This window comes from Capsella rubella, unplaced genomic scaffold (assembly GCF_000375325.1).
Source record: "Capsella rubella cultivar Monte Gargano unplaced genomic scaffold, Caprub1_0 scaffold_3, whole genome shotgun sequence".
Classification (NCBI taxonomy): domain Eukaryota; kingdom Viridiplantae; phylum Streptophyta; class Magnoliopsida; order Brassicales; family Brassicaceae; genus Capsella; species Capsella rubella.
Genome location: NW_006238921.1, coordinates 2,715,919 through 2,726,112, shown reverse-complemented (window position 1 = coordinate 2,726,112; position 10,194 = coordinate 2,715,919). Strand labels below are relative to the sequence as shown.

General features: G+C 40.0%; 3 protein-coding genes across 3 annotated transcripts; 1 reads left to right on the top strand and 2 right to left on the bottom strand.

The window, feature by feature from the left end:
- The first annotated feature begins 86 nt into the window (after positions 1-86).
- On the top strand, positions 87-2,405 carry LOC17890845 (putative pentatricopeptide repeat-containing protein At3g08820). Its single transcript, XM_006298977.2, has one exon. The coding sequence runs from the start codon at positions 177-179 to the stop codon at positions 2,232-2,234; it is 2,058 nt and encodes a 685-aa protein (XP_006299039.1). The 5' UTR covers positions 87-176; the 3' UTR covers positions 2,235-2,405.
- A 333-nt stretch (positions 2,406-2,738) lies between these two features.
- Positions 2,739-7,060, bottom strand: LOC17893237 (protein SIEL). The gene is made up of 8 exons (XM_006296863.2): positions 6,389-7,060; positions 6,209-6,292; positions 5,758-5,985; positions 5,420-5,611; positions 4,600-4,740; positions 4,409-4,498; positions 3,845-4,329; positions 2,739-3,757 (listed from the first exon to the last, which is right to left on the bottom strand). The coding sequence occupies exons 1-8, from the start codon at positions 7,043-7,045 to the stop codon at positions 2,833-2,835; spliced, it is 2,802 nt and encodes a 933-aa protein (XP_006296925.1). The 5' UTR covers positions 7,046-7,060; the 3' UTR covers positions 2,739-2,832.
- A 142-nt stretch (positions 7,061-7,202) lies between these two features.
- On the bottom strand, positions 7,203-10,179 carry LOC17893591 (TOM1-like protein 8). Its single transcript, XM_006299565.2, has 10 exons — positions 10,079-10,179; positions 9,696-9,774; positions 9,415-9,513; positions 9,209-9,322; positions 8,954-9,099; positions 8,784-8,865; positions 8,631-8,716; positions 8,376-8,540; positions 7,842-8,272; positions 7,203-7,749 (listed from the first exon to the last, which is right to left on the bottom strand). The coding sequence occupies exons 1-10, from the start codon at positions 10,177-10,179 to the stop codon at positions 7,211-7,213; spliced, it is 1,842 nt and encodes a 613-aa protein (XP_006299627.1). The 3' UTR covers positions 7,203-7,210.
- Between the last annotated feature and the right edge of the window lie 15 nt (positions 10,180-10,194).

Here is a 10,194-nt window from a genome sequence, read left to right as displayed (position 1 = left end):
GAATAAAATGAGAAAAGACAATATCAACGATTTTAAAAAGAGGGTTTGATACAAGAGCAAACTTCATAAGAATAAGATCAAATATGACAATTATTATTATTATTACCAAAATAAAAAATAAAGGAAGAGTTATGTATAAATTGGCGGGAGATAAACACTGAGGTTTAAAAGAAGAGATGAGCATCATCACGGTGCCGTCATCAACATCGAAAGTGCAGCAAATCAAAACCCTAATCTCCGTCGCATCCACCGTGAGCCATCTGAAACAAATCCACGTCTCTCTCGTTGGCCACCATCTCCACCATGATACTTTCCTCATCAACCTCCTCCTCAAGCGAACTCTCTTCTTCCGCCAGACCCGTTACTCCTTTCTCCTCTTCTCCCATACCCAATTCCCCAACATTTTCCTCTACAATACTCTCATCAATGGCTTCGTCAACAATCATCTCTTCCATGAAACCCTCGATCTCTTCGTCTCCATCCGCAGACACGGCCTCTCCCTCCATGGTTTCACTTTCCCTTTGGTTCTCAAGGCCTGCACCAGATCCCGAAATCTCAAGCTCGGCATTGAACTCCATTCTCTGGTGGTGAAATGTGGCTATTATCACGATGTGAGCGCTATGACTAGCCTGCTCTCTATCTATTCCGGATCCGGGCGTTTGAATGATGCCCACAAAGTGTTCGAGGATATTCCTGACAGAAGCGTTGTCACTTGGACGGCCTTGTTTAGTGGGTATATTACTGCGGGCAAGTACAGGGAAGCGATTGGTTTGTTTAAGAAGATGGTGGAGATGGATGTGAAACCGGATAGCTACTTTATTGTTAAGTTTTTATCTGCTTGTGTTCATCTAGGAGATCTCGACAGTGGTGAATGGATTGTTAAGATCATGGAAGAAATGGGGATACAGAGGAACTCCTTTGTGCGCACGACACTTGTCAATCTCTTCGCAAAGTGTGGGAAGATGGAGAAAGCACGTTCTATTTTTGACTCGATGGTGGAAAAAGATATAGTTACTTGGAGCACTATGATACAAGGGTATGCATCGAACAGCTTCCCCAAAGAAGGGGTAGAGTTGTTCCTCCAGATGTTGCAGGAAAATCTGAAGCCTGACCAGTTTTCCATTGTTGGGTTTCTTTCTTCTTGTGCAAGCTTAGGGGCGCTTGATCTAGGTGAGTGGGGTATCAGTTTAATAGATAGGCATGAGTTCTTGAACAATCTGTTTATGGCCAATGCGCTGATCGACATGTATGCTAAATGTGGGGCTATGACACGAGGTTTTGAAGTATTCAAAGAAATGAAGGAGAAAGATATAGTTATCATGAATGCTGCAATTTCTGGTCTGGCCAAGAATGGCTACGTTAAGCTCTCATTTGCGGTTTTTGGACAAACAGAGAAGTTAGGTATCTCACCTGATGGGTCCACATTCCTTGGACTGCTCTGTGGCTGCGTTCACGCTGGCCTAATCAAAGACGGGCTTCGTTTTTTCAATGCCATAAGCTGTGATTACGCTTTGAAACGCACAGTTGAGCACTATGGTTGCATGGTAGATCTTTGGGGCAGAGCAGGAATGTTAGATGATGCATACCGTTTGATCTGCGATATGCCCATAAAGCCAAACGTGATAGTCTGGGGAGCGTTACTGAGCGGATGCAGACTGGTCAAAGATACGCGATTAGCAGAAACTGTTCTCAAAGAACTCATCGCTTTGGAGCCATGGAATGCTGGAAACTATGTTCAATTATCCAACATATACTCTGTTAGTGGCAGGTGGGGCGAAGCGGCTGAAGTGAGAGACACGATGAACAAGAAAGGGATGAAAAAGATCCCGGGATATAGTTGGATCGAATTGGAAGGGACGGTCCATGAGTTTCTAGCAGATGATAAATCTCATCCTCTTAGCGACAAGATATATGCAAAGCTAGAAGATTTGGGTAATGAAATGAGGCTTATGGGTTTTGTTCCAACGACAGAGTTTGTTATGTTTGATGTTGAAGAGGAAGAAAAGGAAAGGGTCTTGGGTTATCACAGTGAGAAGCTTGCTGTTGCGTTTGGGCTGATCAGTACGGGTCATGACCAAGTGATTCGGGTGGTGAAGAATCTAAGGGTATGTGGGGATTGTCATGAAGTGATGAAGTTGATATCGAAGATCACGAGACGAGAGATTGTTGTTAGAGACAACAATAGGTTTCATTGTTTTACTAACGGCTCTTGTTCTTGCAATGACTACTGGTGAGCTCACTAAAAAAACGGCAGAGATTAATTAGTATTTTATAGAAAAATTGCGATTAAATATTTTACTTGTGGTTTAGCTGTTTACGGCTTGACAGTTTTGTAAGAAAGAAAACAATTTTTTGGGAGTTCATGGTTATTGAAAATGTTTGCACAGACAGAATAGACCTTTTAAAAACTTGTCACATATCTAAGCATACTGAATCGTTAAGGGTAACCAAACAGTTGTTCTTTGGTAGATACAACTATGATGAAGAACGACTTGAACTTGATAAACACACTTTGAACAGTAGTTGATTGTTTTGCAGCAGAAAGAGGTTTTTGTGATATTTGTGTGTGTATCATATATTATGGATATTACATGTGAACTTGTGAAGACTCTATAGTGTGTAATGTTCTCCAGCTCATTTCATTCGCTTCCTTTCTAAAATGGGGCAGTTAAATAAGCACAATAAGGCACAAAATTTGTTAGCCACGTCTTGTTGTGTTCCTGACTTCACCACTCAGCTTTCCTTTATGCAATTGTTTACTGATTTACGGGGAAAATGATCAAAACAAGAATCTCTAACTTTTGCAAATTCACAAAATGTCAACTGTTTGTCTTATGTTCTTGAAACAAGGTTGAGGTGAACTTCTCTTTCCTTACACAGATAGGCCACTGGATGCTTGGGACCAGGATGCCGTTTTCTGTAACAAACGTCTTCTTCAAACATACACTCTATCCCTATTGAGACCCGCAATGTGAACATAACAGCCCTCAGGGTCATGTAAGTTACTGCACTAAACATGAACCTCTTCTCTCTCCCATCACTATTGTAGAGGTTTGGATCCACATACACAAACTGGCAAGTTTCATCGCTTCTGGATATTCTCAGCCACAAACAGGTATCCCTTGGCACATTAAGCAGCGTGATCTCACACTGAATAGCCACTGGAAGACCAGGCAAAAAGGAAATAGGACTGTAAGGACCATTACCAGGAACCTCTAGCTCCACGCTCACACACTGCAGATTACCAGATAACGTAAACTGTTCCGGAGAGAAGCAACTGAATATCTTGATGAGATGAAGCAGTCTACATAAATTTATATTAGCAGATCCCCCAATCTCTTGCAATGACTTCTTAGTTTCAGTTAGAAAATCTGATGGGTTGGTGCATTGTTGTTCATGGTGGAGCTCTAATTGAGATATAGTTGAAGTTAGCTTCTCAATGTAGCTAAGGCGGCAGCAAGTCTCAAATCTATATAGCCTTAACAAGCAACAAAAAATTACTAGCTCCATTACTAATGACACCTCCATCGCCAGGCCTGTGAATCTACACCTTATCTCCATCAATTTGATCTCTACCTCCTCCATCAGCATATCCAGTTCTACAGCTATACAAGTGCTGATGTGTCTTGAGTATTCCAAATGAGACCATACCTGAGCGAGAAGTTCTATTACGTGAATATACTGACACATAAACTGTAATGCCCCATTGGAGATTGAAGAATCGGGTGTCAAAGTTGCTAACTCCTGTTTGCAAGCCCTGGACACGAAGACAAGAAACACATTATTTTGGGTACACATGAAACAGACAGAAGCTGATATTTCAATAGATTGTAAGCTGTAAAACCTCAACGCTTGGAGTGCTTCTTTCGAGCACCCTGATTGTGATATCAACCAGGCAGCCTTTATTTTCAACAGTATATAGTTCACAAACTTGAGTGCTTGATTTCTAATTTCCAGTTCTGCTTCGGAAGCCATGTATTTACTCTCATTAGTTGTATCTTTGCTTGGTAGTAGGACAGCGTTTCCAGCAAGATCTGCATCACCGTGCCTATATGCATGACAAAATATATCTCCTTTGTTGAATTCTGTACCCGAAGAAGCAGAAAGAAAAGCGCAATGAGTCAAGTAAGCCAAAAGCATATCCTGATCCATTATATCCTGAAGTCCACAAGAGAATTTCCCCAGCATTGCAAGTGAATATGAAAAAGCCATGGGTGGAATGGAGGCGATGCTTAGTTTGTTTGAGAGAGGGGCTGAGATTATCAGCATCAGAGATGCAGATATATGTAGGCTGTTGAACTCAGATTTATTTCCGGAAGCTACCCCTAACTGGAGAGCATACAAGAGTAAGCGAAGAATGATCAGTACGCCTATAGTTGACAGAAAAGAGAGAAAAATGCTCGCTTACCTTTTCACTAAATCTCTTAACCAGACTGGTTAAGAAATTTGCGTGATTTTGTCCGAAATGGAACAGGGCAGACAAGGTATCAGGTTCGTCCTAGGATGAAAGAAAATTGAGGTTCATATAAAAAAAAAAAAAAAAAAAAAAGAATTGATGAAATCAGAAGCTACTTGATCTCTGTAGCTAACTGTACAAACCTGTGGATACATCTCTAAACTTTTTAGGACATCATCAACACATTTGTTGACCAGCTTCAGATCAGGCAGCTTTGCCAGTTTAAGAATGTTTCTAGCCTCAAACCTAATGTTCTCAGAAGTATCAACAATAGCATCCAAAAACTGCAAAGTCAAGTAGCAGCTCTTTACCACAACTCATATCAAAGACATAGCCAAATAAAACGAAGTGACAATCAGGAGTCAGGGGTAGCCGGCAGCGAGGCTAGTTTAGTAACAAATCACTTATTGTCCCATTAAGCAGACCATCTCCAATGCTTAAATTACTTAACAAGTTTGTTAGTATATTTTAATTACAAAAAGTATAAAATCTGAAGCTATAAACTTTTTGAAGAATAAGTAAAATTTATCCCTCCAATGGTAAAGTTCTTAACTAGGCTTTAAGCATTATATTTTAAAAAATCAGAAAACTTGCTTTTTCTTTCTTTCTTTGCTTCACTCAATCAGAAATGGACACATGTCCATAAGAATCACTTTCTAAAATCCTTAGCTAAGAACTATTTCTTAGCTTATTACACATTTTTGATTTATTTATTTTTTCTTTTTAACCCTTAGAAACTTGCTAAAAAAACTTGCATTGGAGCTAGAATGCAAAGAATTATTGAAGCTACTTCAGCTGGACTAAACTCATACGAGGTTGGTTATAAGCATAACACTTAGATCACTCGTGACAAGACAATGAACTTATGAAGTATAGCAAGAGAATTGCATCTGCATACTCATTAGCTGTTGGCCTAGTCAGTACTATATAAAGAAAAAAAGGCAAAAGAGTACGGTGACTTACGGCAGGCATATATGTTTCCTGTATCTTAAGGTTCCCCAAGTCTGCTATATGATGCAATGCCTCTAAAGCTTTCAACCTGACAACCATATAATCATCGTATAGCATATCCATCAATAGGTACACAGCTTCATCTGGGAATTTGATAGAATTTACTGAGAGGGAGTGGAAGGAGTCAACCGCAGCTTCCCGTACCTTCAAAAATAATGCAAGAAAATGCTGTTTACACAAGTCCAGAAACAATAAAAACGCAACTAATTTATTTCTACAATACTTACTTAACAGGTTTGCACATAAAGGCACCATGGCAGAACGAAAAAGGAAAATTATTATAAGAGTACCTCGTAGAATTCATCTTCAAAACCATGGATGAAAACTCCAGCTGCAGCAGCGACATCAGCTGATACATTCGAAAGATGATTCTGCGGTTTCTTCCCTTTTCCGGCTCCCAATACTTTTTTAGAAAGTGTTTGCAATATAATGATTTCTGATGCAGTTCCTATAATCCCAAATGCCCTGAAGACCTCAACCCTCACGTCTACACTCATATCTCTCACAATAGAACAAAGCTGAAAGCATGTTTATAAGAAAACATCAAACATTTGGTTATTCAGACTCGTTTACAATTTAAAAATTCCGCATGTTATTCATATTCATGTAGTGGATATCACAAATATGTTTTTATGAGGAACTGACTAGTCATTGTATCAATTTGTAGCTAGGTATAAGACATTTCAATCGGTAAGTTCATGGAATTCAAAATGCCACACAACCCAAAGAGGAGCTGGTTACCTGGAGAAACACAGCATCCGTACACTCTCTTCTGTTCATCTCTTCGTCCTTGGATGCAATCATCACTTTGCCCCACACACTGACCTGAACATTCAAAAAGTTGCCAGCCCCCAATTAGATATGATCGAATCATTAGCCTGTAACAATTCTTTCAACCGCACCAACCACTAAGCAACTTACGGCACGAACTGCAGAAGATCTGACGCTATCTTCAGCATCGCCTAGAAGCTCAACAGCACGAGTATAGCAACCTTCTACGGCATGAGCGTGATTGAAGTCGCCAGCCTTACATATATTAGTCAGTCCATTCAGAGCTACTTCTCTGATATACGGATACGGATCCTTGGTAAACCCTAAATACAAGGTGAAAAGTACGGATGACGGGACATTGAACCTCTCCGCGTTCCTAAGAACCCACAACCGATAAGATATAGGTGCTCCGAGGCAAATCGACGCAAATACCTCGCCGTCGATTTTGGAAAGCTCAGTGGCAATGCCATGGTTTCTTTCGGATAACGAAGCCAGCACAACAAGAGATTCGACGGCGCCGCGTTTGTGGTTCGCCTCTGCGGCCACGTTTTGAAGGCGGAGTAAGTTGGAAAAGACCGATTCGAAGATATGTGGTGCTAATTCCTTTCGCCGGGAGGCAAGGTCGGAGAGTAGCTTGAGAGCGTGGTGAAGAATCGCCGAGTCCCCTCGACTCAGAAGACCAGTAAGGAAATCGAACACCGAGGAAATTACCGAGTCGGAAGTGTCGGCGTTGATAATGAGTGATCTAATAGAAGCTAAAGTTTCGAGAGAGAGTGATTCAGCAGAGATCGAGTCGCCTTCCTCCATTGAGGAAAAAGAAGAAGACGAAGAAGTGAGATTACATTAGTTTGGTATTTATTTTGAAAATTTAGGTGTTCTTCATCAAAGTCAACATTAAAAAAAAATAAAAAAAAAGTCAAAACATATTTGGAATCTCTAATTTTGAAGTAAAAATGTGGTGTAAATGAACTTTTACATGCTACCAGCTCGTCCTGAAGTGGGTTTCTTGAACTTGGAGAGTTCAACAAGATCACCAAACAACTTGTCTTCTGGTTTCTTACTCATAGGCTTCATCATTGGTGGATGGTTAAAAGCCGAAGGTGGATGAGAAGAAACTTGGTAGGGATTTGTATTGTTGTTTCCATTGTCTTGAAGAGACATCCCGTACATCTGTTGTTCTACAAGATACTGTTGTGGTGGCTGAGCTTGACCTCCGTAGCCTCCGTACACTGTGGGATTATAATTGTTGTTTATGACGTTGGGGTTGTGGCCAAAGGGTGGCATGTGGCCTCCTGCCATTGGAGGAAGGAACATTCCAAACAAGTTGTTGTTGTTCGTGGCATGAGGAGAGCCGCCTTGAGGGTTGTAACCAAGGGGTTGATGAGTGTGTGTGGTGATGACCACTTGAGTCACTTGCATTGGATGAGTTGGAGAGTATTGAGGGCTAGAGCTTGGAGATTGAGCTTCCCATGGAGGTGGGGGTAATGCTAGAACATTGTTGTTTTGTCCACCTTATAAGACCATAAGACAACAAGTTAGTATTACTTAGTTTGGTTTTCTGTAGGCACCAATATCAGTCTGAGTTTCAGCCCAAAGTGCATACCATAGTGAGGAGAGGCCGGAGGGCTAAAGTTAGGCGAAAAGGGTCGGTTTCCGTAGGCAGGGGAAGATGGTTGTTGGTGTTGTTGGGTAATTTGGAGATTCCAAACAGGACCAGATGATGACCCTTGTCCATACAAAGATTGATCTTGATGGCCAGGTCCAAATCCATTTGAGTAATGCTGTTGCACCATCTGATGCTGTGTGTGTGGATTCGAAGTTGGAGTAGAATTTTCGCAGTTATTATCTGATAACATATCGATTAAGACGATGGAGTTATCTGGCGTTGCTACTGGACTACTTGGTTGTGGAGGTCCGAGAGGAACAAGAGCTAATGAGTTTTCCGTATTCGGAGTCTCAAAATCATCACCACTTAGAAGGTCTATCTTTGGACCATTAGTTGCAGAAGCCACAACACTTACAGCTTTGGTTTCACTACAAAAGAAAATTTTATATATTCATATTCAAACTTAGCCAAGAACCCAAAGATATTTCCTCCTCTATATGATTCCTTTGGAAAAATAGAGCTGTTTCTTACCTTGAACCAACATCTATTATCTGAGTTGTGTCCTTAGGAACTTCCTTCTTAGATTTGTCTTCTTTTTCTATCACACCGTTTCCAGAGGCGATGGCTTCGTGCTTTGCAAGTAAGCGCTGCAGATCATCATTTAGGGCTAGCCCTTGGCAAAGCAATGATTCATCTCTGACACATGAACCAAAATGTATATAGTAATCATTTATTCGCTATAATTCAAAACAAAAATTTTGAAGCTAAAAAGATGTAGATCTTTACGATGTCGAGTTTACGAGGTGTACTACTCTTTGTTTATAGGTGCGACATTGGCTAACGAGATCTACAACAACCTCTTGTTTAAGTCCCTGCAAAAGTGAAGCCAATATAATTTGTATACCTTCTATCAGAATTTGGATGTTAAAATACATATACCTCTTTGTTGTTTCCATCTATTGCGTTCATCATTTCAGCTAAGACATCCATAATTCCTCTGGCGTTTTGAATTTCTGTCAAACTTCAACAAAAACAGAAAATGCTGTTTGATCAATCTTATATCTTCAGTATTGCTAGAAAATAATGGGAAGTTATAAAGAGATAAACACCTCAAAGTTGGGAATTCTGACTCTGTTGAAGTATCATTAGCTGCTTGTCTAGTATTACGAGAATTATGAGGATACGTTGTGGAAGGACCAGTTTGTCCTGAACTGAGTGTGGTATGAGGTCTTTGAGGGAATACAATTCCTGCACGCTGCAAATGACAAAAGAAATTAAATGAAATCCTAAAATACGAACCATCATATAATGGTCTCGGTTCTATTCAAATGGGGCATGTTACAGCAAAAATGAAACATATATACCAACAGTTCTTGGTATGCTGCATAATATTGTGGATGTCTTCCTTGTGGACCTGAAAAGCTCTCTTGCCAAGTATCTATAAGTATCAATATCTTCTCCTTCACTTGGATGTTGGGCTATAAGTTTAGCAAACAACATCATTAGTTTGGTGTCACACAAAAATGATTATAGATAAAAACAATAGTTAGAAAAAGATTCATAGCCTGACCTTCCTTTTGGCCATCTTCACCATCTTATGAAGTATATCCTTCTCTGCAACTTGCATATGTATAAGCTCCCCACAATTGTTTATTATTGTCTCTAGTAACTACAATAGTAACAATCCCAAAATATATGTTTATCTTCACATAGATTAATTTAGAAAGGAAGAAATAATCAAAGTAAATATCTAAAGACAATTGGTTGTGTTACATATCAAACTGAAGTTTGGTTTCGATGATGTAAGAACATTTCATTGAATGAATACCGATCCCTCGTAATTGAACTTACTGTTAGAGCCAAAAGCTGAACCTTTGACGTCCTACTAGTAAGCCTCTTCTTTATGCCACTCACTACCTCTCTTGTTTGCCTACAAACAAACATACTCACATATCTTCTATGATAGAACCAAAAGAAGAAACATCAAAACCAAATGCGAACCATCCAACTCCAGTGATCAACATACCAGATATATGTTTGACAGGTTAGGGTTAACAAAAAGAGTACCATTATTAGTAAGACATCAAAAAGAAGAATTGATTCTCTTAAAGGACATCACAAGTTCAACTAATACCATTGTCCTTTAGAACATTGATTCGGATCGATCGCATAGAGCATTGGATAGAGGATTTTCCGATCATAGAAAAGTATTTAGTGGAAAAAAAAAGTCGTACCCAGGCTCATGATTAAGCATGTCACATATCTCGAGGTTCATGGCCCAATCAGGACCAATGAGCATATCGCTTGTGGCTCTATCAACCAAAGGATGCACCATTTTCTTCGTTTTTCC

Excerpts from the sequence above, each read along its gene's own strand:
- LOC17890845 (XM_006298977.2), top strand. The coding sequence starts at position 177 with ATGAGCATCATCACGGTGCCGTCATCAACATCGAAAGTGCAGCAAATC.
- LOC17893237 (XM_006296863.2), bottom strand. The coding sequence starts at position 7,045 with ATGGAGGAAGGCGACTCGATCTCTGCTGAATCACTCTCTCTCGAAACT. Across the intron at positions 6,293-6,388 it reads GATCTTCTGCAGTTCGTGCC|GTCAGTGTGTGGGGCAAAGT; the intron begins GTAAGTTGCTTA and ends TTGAATGTTCAG. Across the intron at positions 5,986-6,208 it reads CGGATGCTGTGTTTCTCCAG|CTTTGTTCTATTGTGAGAGA; the intron begins GTAACCAGCTCC and ends ACATGCTTTCAG.
- LOC17893591 (XM_006299565.2), bottom strand. The coding sequence starts at position 10,179 with ATGGTGCATCCTTTGGTTGATAGAGCCACAAGCGATATGCTCATTGGT. Across the intron at positions 8,273-8,375 it reads ATAATAGATGTTGGTTCAAG|TGAAACCAAAGCTGTAAGTG; the intron begins GTAAGAAACAGC and ends TTTCTTTTGTAG. Across the intron at positions 7,750-7,841 it reads TCCGGCCTCTCCTCACTATG|GTGGACAAAACAACAATGTT; the intron begins GTATGCACTTTG and ends TGGTCTTATAAG.